The sequence below is a fragment of the Manacus vitellinus genome, unplaced genomic scaffold (assembly GCF_001715985.3).
Source record: "Manacus vitellinus isolate BGI_N305 unplaced genomic scaffold, ASM171598v3 scaffold_36_pilon, whole genome shotgun sequence".
Taxonomy (NCBI): Eukaryota; Metazoa; Chordata; class Aves; order Passeriformes; family Pipridae; genus Manacus; species Manacus vitellinus.
The window spans coordinates 2,844,169-2,859,724 of record NW_021940508.1 but is presented as its reverse complement, the minus strand read 5'-3'; the positions used below and the strand labels follow the sequence as shown (position 1 = coordinate 2,859,724).

At 35.6% G+C, this 15,556-nt stretch overlaps 1 protein-coding gene across 1 annotated transcript in view; it reads right to left on the bottom strand.

Annotated features, from left to right (window-relative positions):
• Positions 1-15,556, bottom strand: part of HCN1 (hyperpolarization activated cyclic nucleotide gated potassium channel 1) — a 199,179-nt gene that overhangs the window by 78,607 nt on the left and 105,016 nt on the right. The window contains 1 exon segment of the mRNA XM_018077327.2: positions 13,246-13,407. Within this exon segment, the coding sequence (XP_017932816.1) occupies positions 13,246-13,407 (162 nt within the window).

Genomic DNA, 15,556 nt, shown 5'->3' with positions numbered 1-15,556 from the left:
TTTAACATCCTTGAGGGAGTTAACAAAGCACCGGAGTGACCCTATAGTATTCACCTAAGAGGTTAGGAGCACTCAGGTCCCATTTCCAGCTCTTAAAGACAGGGACATCCCTGTGCAGCCATCAGCCCATGCCCACTGAGTCACTCTGGGCTTTCTCAGGTTAAGTCACTCCAGTGGGGGGTGAAACACCAAGGACAGCCATGCTCAAAACCATGACAGTATGTCAGAGTCATGATGCTGTGACACCATGCCCATGCTTCTGGCCAAATATGAACACTCATTCAGTCAAAAAATGATTGGGTGGACTAATGGAAGAAACACGGTAATAGTTGTTAAACACTGGGATACCAGCTCTTTATCCAGAAGTCCCTCAGCTGCTAATGTCTGAAAACTGAAGGAAACATTACTCCATGCTTGCTGTGATTGGATCTTCCCTGTGCATCTGCTCCTTTCCACCCTTGGAAAGGGGCCAGACTTTACATGGCCACTTTGTTGGTCCCACCTGAACAAACTCTCAACAGCTCAATCATTAACTTGAATGGAGCCACACATTCAGTTTGTCTTTAGATTGTTTTTCTCTTTTCTCTGTCCACTTTCCTACCTGTTGAAGCGAGTCCAGAGAATGGTTACAAAGATGATCAAAGAGATGGAGCACCTCTCTTGTGTAGACAGGCTGGGAGAGCTGAGATTGTTCAGCTTGGAGAAGCTCTGGGAAGACCTTATAGCAGCCTTCCAGTACTTAGACAGGGCTTATGAAAAAGAAGGAGAGCAACTTTTTAGGAGGCCATGCAGTGATAAGGGAAAATGGTTTTAAACTGAGAGTGGATTTAGTTTAGATATTAGAGATATAAAGACATTCCTTACTGTGAGGGTGATGAGGCACTGAAACAGGCTGCCCAGAGACGTTGTGGATGTCCTACTCCTTGAGGTGCTCAAGGCCAGACTGGATAGGGCCTTGAGAAATACAGACTAGTGAAAGATTCCCTGCCCATGGTAGGGGGGTTGGAATTAGATGATCTTTAAACTTGCTATCAACGCAAACCAATTCTATGATTCTTCACCCAAAATAAGGTGCACTAAAGCCACTGATGTATAATTCTAATTTCAATCTCTTAAATAGACTGTTTAACTGCATTATTTTTACCTGATTAGTCACCATGTGGGATATAACCTCTCTTACTACCATATTTTCAAATGAATTGATTATTTGTCGCTGATCAGAGAAACAGCATCCTTATCCTAAACTATTCACCACCATTAAGATTTTTATTATCCAAAGAGAAGTGGAAAAAATACTTAGAAGAATAAAATTAGGAAAGCACAATTACCAAGTCATAAATAGGTATGAGTGTTCTGCATCTTTTTTCCACAGATTAGTGAATACAGAAATGAATACAGAAATGGACTGTCATAAATTACCTAGTTTTCATTGGTCCAACTTTTCTTAGCCAACTTTCCTTTTCAAAGTTCCATAGCATGTATTTATGAAACAACTGTTTCATCCACAGAGGAATGGTAATGCCATTTAACTGTACAGAAATGCTTGGAAAGCAAATGGGATTCTTTCATAGCTGCAACATAAAAGGTAAGAAACTTTCTTGTTGTGATTAAGAGTTAAACTGCATGCTTTGATTACAGGATGATCCACAAAATTATCCTGCAGAGCAATGAAAACATCTACCTGGTGAGTAGTTCAAAGGAATCCAGGTTCCTTAGTCTAGATGATGAGGATAAAAATGCTCTGACTGAAGTGGGTAAGGCTGAGGTAGACAGCTCAGCCCAGAGGACAAACCCTGGGGGGAGACCAGTCATGGGATATCTGGCAGTGATGTTTGAGGGAGAGAGGCACAGCAGGAACACCACAACCCTGCACAAAGGAAAATGAACAGGTGCATTGCATTTTTGTACTGTTTACACATGGATATCTGCAATGACCAGTAGTCCAATTTGTCTCGGGGTTTTTTTGTGAGAACCAACAATAAGAGAAGAAGGCAACCTAAAACTTCACATCAGCTGACTTCAGGTACTTCACTTTGATAGCTAAGTGAGTTGGCAGGTTTCCCTAGGCTCCCTACACAGTCACTAAAAATCAGACTCCTGCAGATGGTGATTCAGAGTAGAATGTTAATGCAGGTGCTCTTTATCACCTCCAGGGGAGAGTTTCTCTCTCCATAAGCTGCCCAAGATCCTATTCAGCTAAAGCTGCATCCATTATCTTCCTGAGCTCCCCTACTGAGCATACCTCTGTTTTCTTGGATGGATTTGCCTTCCTGTTTCTTCCTTACTCCAATCCAGTGGAGAAATGAAATTCCTAAGAACAGTATCTTCTCTCGAGTTCTGGTTTTATTTTATGATCCATTGTTTTTCTCTTGCAATTGAACTTTACATTGAGATCAGAACATGAGTTTGCCCTTGCAAGTTTGAGAAAAGTCAGTGGGGCTCTGTCAGAGATTCTGGAGATTTTACTTGGTGAATTCAGTTCCAGCACAGTGGCTTTAATATAAGCACACCACAGTGAGATGGTATCATAAACCACAGATAGGAGCAGGTGAGAGACAAAAAAAGATACCTAATGAGGACAGAGGAATGCTTAGAATGCAAACATCATAATTATTTACTTGTATGGATAAAGTTATCCAGCAGAGACACACAGTGAGAGAAAAGAGCACACAGTGAGAGAAGGAGTTCTTGGATTCAGGGCACATATTCTTATATCCATTTATTGAAAGCATGGCATTTACTTTGCTTGAAAAAGGTTGAAAAGGATGTTAAACTGGCAATATATTAAAGAATTCAGATCCTAAGGAAATAGCATATATTTATCCCAAAATTGTGTTATCTAACATGCAAATGCATCAAAGCAGCTTTCATTATTCAAAACAGCAAAAATGCCATGTTTTTTCTACTATATTTTAAAATAAAATTAAGAGTCATTATTGATTAGAAACACACATTATATTGTATGTGGATGAGGTTTTAATTTATACCATACATATTTAGTTTCTAATTCAGATTTTGTGTTCAGTGTCATCACTGTAAGTGAATAATTTAAATGGTATTTTTCTGTCTTTAACATTATTATTCATTAGAAAATTTTAAAGAATATTTTCTAGATAGTCTGTGTGCAGATGTCTATGAATTATCTGTATAAGCAAGCACTTTCTTATACCAAGTCTGAAAGATTTTAAAACCAAAGGAGTAAAACCAACAATCTTTGTTAAATCCTAGAAATCCTTCATCTTTTATTTATCTGTACACATGCCAACTTTATGTTTCCTCAAATTATGTGGACTGGCTGTTGTCTAAAAAAAACCCACTTCTGCTTCAGATGTTATATTTCTATTAAAATGTCTCATTCCTTCTATCTCCTCCCCATATTACTCTGTGCATGTGTGTGTGGTTTTCCTTCACAATTCAACTAAGATGGCTTACTTAATATATTTTATTGATCTACAATACACTTAGGAGCAGTGCACCACTACGTCTGAGGGCACATGGCATTCCCCAGAGGCACTTCCTGTCAGCATTTATATGTTATTCTTTCCACAAACAGCTTCTTTGTCAAGATACAGACTGCAAAAACCTAAGGGAACCTCATCCCTGCTTATTCATACAACTCAGAAATGAACTAATTTCTTTTAAAGTTTTATACGCACAGAAGTGCATATAACAGCAGGGTGGTTTTGCTGCAAGAGTAAAGCCAAGACAATTAGTGTTAGACACTGTGAATGTAAAGGCAGACTTAAATATTCTATATAGCATCTGTGTTTAATATATAGAGATGATGGTACAGGACGGGTAGGATTTAAGTGGTATGGATTATGAGAGCTCATATAGAGATATCTGCATAGGTCCAAAAAATTCCAGAGCCAAATCTGTCCTTATCTGCTGGAAACATAGCATGCCTGCTCATTGCTCTTGAGTGTAGCTTTCCAGGGTGAGCTCTTGCATTTTCTTTTCAAACAAATCTGAGCTATATTTATATTTTTCTCCCACCAAAGTTTTTTTATCATGCATAATAACTTCATTTCAGAACACCAGAAAAAGCTATTAAAATAAAGGGGAAACTCCCTCAAATATTTTGTCAAATTTAATTGAGTTTAGGTTTGCCATAACTTTTCCAGTTGCATCTATGAGATAAATTTTAAGGTTTTTACTATTCGAGATAAGCATAGGGATATTACATATTACTGTAAAGAGGGAAAAATTATTGGTGCACTGCCTTTATTCGTGATCAGTTCTCAATTACTCTTTGTAAAACTGAACTATTAGTCTGAGTAGACTCCACTTGAAAATATCACTTCTAAGCAGAAAGATGTTCAAAAGTGGTCGTGTTAGGCCCCTCCCTATCTATATCAATACAAATAATCCTTCTTTGATTAAAATTACTGTTGTCAAAATGCTAGGCTACCCTCAAATGCAAGCTAATGTCATCTCCTTCCAAATATAAAAAAACAAATACAGTGACTAAAATGATATGAGATGGACTGGAAAAAGAACATTAGTCATCAGTGAAGAATATGGGCATTATTTTCTTGTCTCATTCAAATGCCAGCTGCTGACTTTCAAAGAGGATGTTTCAAAGCACTTCTCTCATGTTAGCAGTACCACAAAATGTAGGTAATACTGTGTTATTAAACTAGACCTTATAGTGTACATCCTTCTATGCTCCAATCCTCTTCAAAGGAGATTGTCATGAATTTTTTGTAATAAGCCCCAGCCATTCAAAACAAAGAGAGAAAAAAAATAAGTAATTTTTTTTAAAATTTGTGGAAAACTAGTTTTATTTTTACAGCTAAATTAAATATATCAGTACATTATTTATAGCAGGTTATTTTGAATAGATACTAATAATTTTGTTAATTATAATATTGTTTTTCCTCTCGCATGAGGAAAATAAACCCAATGCAAACTATTAAAAGTGGTACATGGACCAGAGAAAGTCTCACCACAGGGTTTTGTTCTTTTCCTTATGTTATCAATAACACCTTCTAAAGAGTAAATGAAACAAAAGTAAAAATCCAGATAGCAGAAAGAAAGCAAAATATATTTAAGGACATTTAATGAATAAAGTTACTGATAAGAAAAGTATTCACTGCTTGCTCTTACAAGTAATAGGTAGGCATCTGTACACACAATATCTAAAGTATTCAAAATTTACTCATTAATAGTAACATTTATTAAGATGCTGCTTATTTCAGATAATATAAAAATTGTGGAATATTACTGTATTTCTCCTGTAAAAAATCATTTCTATCATTTGTATTAAATTACATTTTCTGAAATTTTTATAACTTTATTTGAATTAGTTCAGGCTGAGTCTGCTTAAGTGAGTATATGTGCAGAAAGCAGGAAGAGCAGAAAGTGGATGGATGGGAGCAATCTTAGAGAAAATTATCCTACATTTTTAAAGAGAGAAAATACATGCAGCCTAAATCTAAATGAGTTCTGTACATCTCTGGCTTATAAGTATAAAAAGTATGGGCAAAACTGCTTCAGACATGAAGGAAAATAAGTAGGTTAAAACAAATGAAAGAAAACATTATGTTGTGTATTTCCTGCTTTCCTCGTATTTTGGTAACCAGAAGTGGATACAAACGGAGACTTCCAATTTTACAGGGAATTCTTCTTGTTTAGCTTTTAGCTTCATTCAAATTCAAATTAAAGTAAAAATACGAAATATTAAAATTTCCATGGAGGAACTTGTTATGATACCATCTTTTTTCCCTCTGGGATTTTGGGAATCCAGATTACAGACCCTATAGAATACTGACATAGGTCTAGTAGACACAGGACTATATGTCAAGTTTCTGATATATCAAAGTGACTTGGTTCAGAATTATGTGAACCAGAATAAAGTATCTTGCTTTGATTTTTTCTAATGTGAAATGTTGGCATTCTAAATGTGCAATTTCAGGTGGCCAATTTTTATGTCTAATTGCATCCCAATAGAGGCTTGTCTCCAGATGTACTTTAAGTATTAGAATGAGTCAGGTGCTGAATAGCTATGTGTAGAAATTTCAAATTTGATACAGAAAACCCCTTCAGTTAAAAGCAGCAAAATGAGGGCTCTTGAGAAAATCTGATTGGGATAATGACCCCTCGGCAAAAATATGCAGCTTGTGTAAAAAAAGTTTTTATTCAGTCTTAAAGCATATGGATCAAGAATTAGACTGTACATATTAATATAGGTTTGCAATGAAAACCAGAAAAATTTGCTGAAGAACAGCTGTATATGAGTGGTATTCATCTGGATGTATGTACATCTGGATTTATTCTGGGAAACCTGCTCTGGCATAAATATTCTAAGAGTTCAGTTTTTGGATATTCCTATAACAAGAAAAAAGGCCACCCATGGAGGGCTACTTCAGAATAACTGTTTCAAACTGATATACCAGTTCCACCTGGAATACCACTACATACAGGTAAACACTTTTAAAGAGATAGAGCAAAATAGAATGATCCAGCTCCCCCAGAACAAAGGGAACACTCTCTTCTACAACAGAGAGTCTGCATTTGGTCATGGTAGGGCAAATGAGAGATACAAGGTTCTAAAACATGACATTTTTTCACTTAAGAAGTGGCTTAAGACATGCTTTATGAAGTCTGTTATTTTTCCCTAGAATTTCTATCAAACACAGCATTACACTTTATCATATAATGTGAAATTTTTTGCATTCTTTCAAATGTAAAGCTTACATAAAATATTTCACAATTTACAGCTACCAGAAATCCCCTCAGAATATACTGCAAGATAAGCATTTATGAGTTGTGTTGATTCTTGAGGGAGAAATATGGAAACTAAATTTTGATGAGAAATAGGCAAGTTGTTCCTTGCATCCTCTCCTTGACATATTCCTACTAGCCCTTTCAATAGTAAATTAAAAACATGGAAATAAGTTAGTATCTATTAAGTGCATCAATTTGCTTTTGTATGCTTCCTCTAAATAATTGTTTCATTATTCTCATCCCCTATAAGGAAGACCTGCTTTCTATGTGAAAGAAACAGAAGCCTGCAAGGCAGTCAACTAATTAATTCCAGAAGTCATTGTCTTTAGCACCTATTATCACATCAGTAACATAGTCCTACAATCAATACTTACAAACACGAGTCCTAATTTAGATCTTTCCTCTGTAGCATTGAGCACCAATATCTACTGAAATATCTATCACCAGCTATCACCATCAGCATTAAATAATTACATTAATATGATAACATTAAGATTTAAGTATTTTGATGAGAGTAAAGTAAGGTAGCAGGGCTTATGACCATAGTTAAATTCATGATGCTAAACAATTTTCAAAGGTGGTGGACTTGTGTGATTACAATTGGGAATACTTTCTTTGAAACACTTTTTTCCCTTTTGTAATCCAAATATTCATGTGTAACATGAATACTTTCTCTAATGTTAAACTTTTAGAAAGGTTTAAACCTCCCTGTAATTGATTTTACACCTTTATTTTTCAACTTTCAAGGTTCTACATCTCAATTAGTTCATGGTATTAATATAATAAACCAGAAGTTATAAACTGAGCAGACATCAATGGCAGAAATAAATACACAGAAAAAAAATTAAATATTTTCAAAAACTATGAGACACAAGAAATCTAGTAACTGTTTTTACCTAAGCAAAAGTACACAGTCCGAAAAGTATATTAGACATCAAAAAATATAAAGAACATTACACCAAAAGCAAGGAGTTTGGAAAAAAAGTTATTATTATTTGCCATTCTAGGCCTGCAAAAGCAGATGACCTGCTAACCTGTCAGAGAACAGAAAAAAACATAAGCGAAAACCTATGTGGGCTTCGTAAAGCCTCAGCAGTTGTTGTAAAAATGAGAACTTCATTTGTTTTCCTCTTCATTGGTCACGACACACTGAATTAAATCAACAGTGTCCTCAGACACCCTATTTCTCTAGTCCTTGCTAGCTTGGCATAAACTTTTGATAACGCAGTTAACACATGTCCTCAGTCTGCATTAAACATACCTTGTCATTTAGCTCTGCACATCTACAAAATTTTCCTCTGCAGTTTCTTATACTGTCAAATCACACACTCTAGTAAATTTTCCTGAGCTAATACAGTTCTAGGCCTATCACTTCATGCCAAACCAGTGAAACAGGTCATTATTTCATCATCTTGATGCAGGAGGAAAGAGACTGACCTCAGTGACTAGGTCAGTGCTCTGTGCAAGAGAGAGAGCAGTAACTGAATTCTGAACAGCTGCATGTACTAGAATGGATATAATTATTCACTGTAAATTTCAAAAATAAGGATATCTTAGTCCTAAGAATGTTATATATTGTTGTTATTGGTATTACAATATTTCCAAATTGTGTTGTACATAAAGCATCTGACTTGGGCAATTCCACTAATTTTGATCACAGTCCATCTCTGATTGGTAATTTCACCCCTTCATCTGTTCCAAGAAGCATTGCTCTAATTAAATACGCACACATAAATACAAATATATGACTATAAAATACATTAGAGTAGTAGTAGTATACCTCACCAGATCCTTAGTGCCTCTAGTAATCAGATGATTCCCATATGTTCCATATTGTTTAAACAACCAATTTAAGATTCTTGGATTTGATTTACATAAGCGTTTATTGCTCAGCATTGCAAATGAAATCAGAAGAATCTAATATTTTAAATGTGGCTCTACAATATTTTGCCATATAATAAAAAGATACTCAAAAACATTTTGGAAACTCTAAATTATAACTATCACATCATGATCAAATGAGGAAAAATCTCATGAGAAAATTAGCTTCTCTGATGGCCAGCTATAGGGAAGAAGGTGCTACACTGATGCATTATCAAAAAGGAGAAAACCCAATGCAGAATAACACATCAAATGACTATAATGCATTCCTTGCACTCCATTAAGTGAATCAAAAATCTTACTGGGAAAAAAACCCAACTGATTGTGTAATTGAAAATGGTGTCCATTAGTAAGAAATGCTGAGAATTAAAATTCAAGTTTTGGGTGTTATTACTAAATATCTTTTTTGCATATTACATATATATTAGTACAGCTCAGAGCGTTATAAATCCTCACCATCTCTGAATTTCCCCATCAAATATTCATTTAAGTAATTCATTTTATAATGAGAGAGACTTTCAGATTCTACAGCAAAAATTTCCAAATTCTTTTTCTAGCAATGCTGATGCCATCAGAGATGAAGATCTGAACTCTAACATCTGATTTCCTTTGCCCCTGAGGCAATTAAGTGACACAAATGGGCGTTAATACAATGTAAAATCCCCTTCACCAAATCCAAACCTAAACCAACCTGAGACATGCAAACAATCCAACTGCAAGGACAGAAAGGGAAAGATAAAACAAAAAAACCAGAGTACCTGAAGTGTTCTTGCTGAGCAAACATTGACTGACAGCCAGGAGAAATGCCAGCAAAACAAAGCCTTTCCAAAAGCTTTAAAATTGCTTTTGGCTTTAAAAAACTCACCATTCAACTTAAATTCTATACCTCTTTTCTAGATTTGTGTCTCACAAAGGGAACATTATAAATGAAATATCTGTAAAGACCAGGAAAATACCTTGCTTAAAGGACCATACATTTTGCTAACCAGACAACAAATTATTGCAAATATAGGCAGGAAAATATAGGTTGGGAATCTTCAGTTACTGTTATTAATGATCTACTGCAAGGGATGCTTTATTGCAGGCTGTCATGCTTAGAAGGCCAGATGGTATCAATGGCAAAAATGTCATCTCTCATTTCTACTTGCCTAGAATCCCTGTCCCATATAAGACCTGACTGTAACAGTTCATCAATTGGGAGTCATGCACTTTTCTTTCAATTACTGCAGCTGAAATTGATTGCAAAATGCAGAATCTTGGTTTGCACAGAGTGATTATAGAAGAGGATTACTGTGCTTTTCTGGTTTTGTGCCTCTGTGGTTTCAATTGCAAGTTTTACTCCTAATTTTCTAAGGAACTACTGCCTCAAACTCTGAAGCATTATAAAGATGTTTGGTCTATGAGTCATTATGGAAGTCTAAAGCAATGCAGATCAGAAAGCTGATGATAAATCACACAAGGAGCAGCAGATAATAGGTTTTCTGAGCCAGGGGGAAATTAGGGAGCATCTTTAGGAAAGTCTGTGAAAGGTCTTCAGAAAAGACCTTTTTTGGAATGAAATCCTAGTGTTAAAAAAAACTAGGAAAGCCATCAAAGAGCCATATTCCCTCATAGGGGTAATTGACTGCTATTTTGTCTGTAGTGGATTGGCTCAAACATGGCTTAAAGTGAGGTGGAAAAACAGCTGCTACTTACTTTTATATTATATTTACCAGTGTTCCTATTTTTAAAGACAAGTGCATTGATATTCTGGAAGAGCATAAGATCCTGCCTGTCCACAGTACTCAGCACTAGTAAAGTCAGTACAATCAAATGGCAATAAAGATACAAAAGTGAGCAAGTGAGCAAGTGGGATCACATCAATCAAAGGAAGATGTCAGCTCTGGCAGTCATTTCACAGCAACATGAAGGCCAGTGCTAGGAACTGTCCAAGAGTTAAGTTGAGAGTACAGAAACAATATGGGGTCATAATTATTATTACTGAAGAGAGTATACCAATGGGACCTGAACATATTTTGTTAAATTACTTAGGCTGTAGGTTGGTACAGTATTAACCAGTGGTGATCCTATTTCCTTTTACAGAGAGAGCTTTCAATTTTATAGTCTCCTTCATGTTGCACTATGACTTTCCTAATATCCTTTCAAAGATAAAAATCCAACCAATTTGTTTCACTTTAATTGCATTCAGTGGCATTGTTCAGAGAGGAAGTAAGCAAACTGCAGCTTCGGTTCATTTTCCTACACCTTTGTGACATTAAATTTAACTTATGTATTTTTTTTACAAATATTTATAAAGGAAACCCACGAGCATGCCTATGGAATTTGAATACGTATCAGTTCAAAGAGAAGAAACAGCTTTCAGGAGAAGGCTTTTAGAAGTTCTTCCACTCCGCAGCCTGAAGCAACTAATATGCAAGACAGAAGGGAACTGCGGACTGGAAGAAAAGGCTAGGCTGTGTCAACTGAGGAAACAGCACAGCATCCTCATGGCATCCTCACTTTCTTTATCATCACATCATCTGCAAATGCTCTGGCTCACAACTGGCTTACATTTTAGACAAACTAACTTTTTCTGGCTGAGCACACATTGGCTTGAATAAGTCTTCAAGCCAACAATCACAATGAATAAGTCTAAAATTTTACTTTGAGTCCAAACCCCAGTATCACATGCAGTCACTTCATTAACAAAGTTTTACAATTCAGACTAGATTAGATCGTTACAGGCTACAGTATATGAGGGCAGTAAAGCACCCCTCTTGCCTAAGCTCTTGTAGCATCAGGAGCATGAAGCCCTTCCAAACTCTAAAGTTAGCAGTCAGTTAGATTCTGAATATACTAGAAAAGCAGATAACCATGATCATCATCATTACCATCGTTCTATTTCCTCTATTATTTTAGAGGGCTGATTCCATGACTGCTTCTCCATCTGTTTTTGGTGCTAAAGAATTATTTTTCAGAGCATGGAAAGCAACCATGAAATGTCTCATAACACCACAACGTGGTCAGAGCAAACATCTAGATGTTTTCCTCAAGAGGTGTCTTAAATATGCTTCTGATTCCAGGCTGGCAGTCCACAACTCTTTCTCTTGCCAGTGGCCTAAAAGACTGCCTACAATGTGAACATTATATTCAGACCTCTCCCCTATGTTCATTCAACAGAAGAAATTCAATAGCCTGACAAAAAATTTTTAAAGGCGCAACTTTCAGAAAGGACCTTTCCAGAAGTATGTGGTCAGTAAGAAGAGAGTATTGTTTCCATAAAAAAACCCTGAGTGTGGGTAAGCTGAAAGAAGGGTCTGAGCACATACATAGAGTTTACAGCCTTTTTTATTGAACGTAGCTCTTAAGGAGTAAAGAGAATATAATAGTTCAGTGTTCTCTAAAAGTTAAATATTTCAATTCAGTGTAATCCAAGCCTTCCTTTCACTTGCTAGAACGATTTTCATCCAGATCTTTAAAAAGCTGGTAGAATATTTACCCTTTGTAAATGTGACTGGAAGATGTTAGAAAGCAGAACCCAGAATACAGCAGAATGGAAAGATGTGCCAGTCAGCATTATGCTGACCTACTTTTATTGTAGCAATCCCATATCTGAAGATATGTCAGAATTTTTTTTTTTCAGAAAAGCAGCACAATGAGGTGTCACCAAAATGCTGCTTATCATTAAAGATGTTGCTTGATGACTGCAACTACTTGTCTCTATGACTGACAATCTTAGTCAAGGAGCTTCCACATTAATGTGCAGTATCACATTCCTAAAGGAACAAATACTGTTATGGTTCTATGATAGAAATACGAGGGACTGAGCAAGATGCCCATCTACAGTAAACAGTGCTGGTTTATGGATTCTAAGATTGTAAAAACTGGAGAGACACATGTTTTCAGATGTCCAATGAGAGAGTTGCTTGGGTTGCTTCTTTTTGCTATAAGCCCTTTTCAACAACTTTTTCAGTGTAGTATGAATAAAAATGTCCTCTATATTGCTGTGGTATCTGACTTGATAAAAAAATATATTTTTCACAGCCATTGTCCTTTAAGAAGAATATCATTACTCTTCCTTATAAATAACGCACAGTTACATTCTGTCCTTGAACATTCTGTTCCCACGCAGAAGAGTATCATACAACTAAATCTATTTATCTTATTTTACTTAGAAAAATTTCATGTTGACCTTTAAGATGGGAACAACGGATCATGAGATGACCCAGACATTATTTACAAAACAAACTGAGGATAACATTAGATGATGCAAACAGCAATAATATACTTTCAGGAGCATTCTGAAACTACAGATTAAACTGAAACCACTGGTGAACTGAGTGTTACATATTTCTTTTGGTGTTTTTTTTTAGGGAATGAGGGTTAACAAATTAAAATTACCTTAAAACTGAAAGTATTTTCTGGCTCATTTACTGACCATGAGTCAATATCATGGTATTGATGATAAGGACTGCAAAACAAACTTTAGTTCATTAGCAAGTGAGCCAATAAAATATAGAAGTAACTTTGAATAAATTGCAGGGCAGCATATTACTAAACATGTAGTTTTACACTAAGTTCTGAAGCTAAGTTCTGAAGCTAACTGTTTAGAATAGTAATGTTTAGAAAGCACAATGAAAAATGAACAATACTTACAACCATACCGTTTAGGGACACCCAGCAATCTGGTGGGAAATCCTGGAGTAATGGTACTAAAAATTGTAGACAACCATCCCAGTGGCACAGCAGGAGCATCATTCCAATGAGATTAAAGATTCTCACCACTGCACTGGCCAGATCATACGTCATGTGGAAAATCTGCAGACAGAAAATACAGATGATGTACATGTTGCAAATCAGAAACGCAAATAATTTCATTCTTATCAGGCAGGTTAAAGGAAAACAAGTATCATCCTGAACTTCTAAAAAAGTTGAGGTTTCTCAGCAAGGACCATTAATTTGAGCATGGTAATTTCAGCAGAGAACTATGCTGACACACCTGACTCTTGGCTGCAAGCCAGCGTTATGTAAGCTGCTGAAAAAGGCATATATTGGATAGAAGTCACCTGCTAAAGTGTTTTCTTAAAGCTTACAATTCCTTTCAACTGAAGCAAGACTCACAAATCAAAAAAGCTTGGTAAAGCTAGTGAAACCATTACTTTTCTATGAACTTGGTATTTAAATACTCACAGACTTGTGGGACATTTAATGACCCCTTCAGAAAATTCACTTTTACATTTATTACCTTCTTAAAAGCAAAAAAATCTGACTGAAGAAACAATATGAGTAGTGTTACATTTTTTGACTTCCATTTCTATACTATTTGCATGTACCAGTTCACCAAGTAAAAATCACAAAAAGATAGTTAATTGCTCTTAATCATTAGCTATTTTCCTAAAATACTGATAATTTTATGGCTACTCATCTGTAGTAGCTAAGTTTATATTGAACTAATACAGTAATTTGGATTTCAATATATTCCTCCATTCTTATGACAAAAAAAAATGTTTGCATATGAAAAGTGCCTTACAGAAAATCACACATATAATTCTCAAAAACAACACAGACATTTTCAAGTTTGTGATGGGCAAATTTGTTGGGCAGAATTTGCATGAACAGCAGCAGTCAGCTGCCAAGTAGTATGGAAAAATACATTTAGCACTTTTCTGCTATATTGGTTTCAATGTACTTCCAAAATGTAAATACAGACATATTCTTTACTTATCAATAATTCAGTCTACTCAGTATAAATATATAACTTTTTTATATGCATAATTATCACTATGCAGGTGTTACATTTAGAAGATGAAGAACGTCCAGTTGTTATTTCATGGAATTTTAAGTTGAAAATACTATTTAATTGTATGGATAGACATAGAACTCAGAGGCTTTAGGAGATGAAGATGAAAACATCAGATTGCGAGAGGTATACAGGCATACTGGCACATGACATTTTGTATTTGTAAATAACAGAATTCACACATGAAAGACAGAATATTTGTATCCTAACTTTAATATATCTAAACTAAAAGCAGAGATTAAATGAGTGCAAGTACAAATATGGAGAGCATATTGCGGTGTCTTTAATTTCCTGTTAGTGGGATTTGGTCCTTGTTTGAAAATGACAGTATATTTTGAGTCCCAAAATGCAAAACCTGCATATTAGAAATATACCTCAGACACTAACTCTGTGGACAAAACCTATTTTCAATCTAGGGGACTTTAAGAGAACATATTCCAAATTCCAGTTTGACAATCATTGGAAATAGATGCTTGTAACATAAGCCTTATCCAAATACCATCTAGCTGCTGCCAAAGTTGAGCAGATGACACTGATGTTTAGGAGATACTGTAAATGGAAAGAAACAGAAACTGTCACCATTATACATTTTTCTTATTGAGAAATGTATTTTTGTTACAGCTATTTCAATAGTTTAAGTTTCAGTAGCTGATATGAACCAAAATAGTGGACGTGTGCACTGAAATTATTTTATTTTAAAGAACCGGAAAAAATAGCAAGGATTACTACTGGTTTGGAACACCAGCACGCATTCAGGTTGTACTTTGTCTATATGGTTACTATACTAAAACTGCGAAGTGCAGATAATTCCTGATCACATGAAAATTTTTAGTTTTCCTTCAAACTTCCCATTAGGCTTTACTGTAAGAGACCCAAGGGAGGACGAGGTTCTCAAAACTCTCCAGAGACCAAAACCCAGCACTCACGTATACTCAAGGCTCCTGAACCCTTATCCTGCCTCTGCAACTATGGGCTTAGGCATTATGCTGTAGGGTTTGGGCTCTGCAAGGATTATTCTATCTTGTCACTGTTTTCTTCAAAGCTTTTTCATTAGTACTGTGGCTCTGCAGAAATGGTCACATACTGTAAGAACGAGAACATGTTGAAAATTTTATGTGAAATCAAATCCATCCAAGGAAATGACTGCAACAGTCTGTGTACAACACT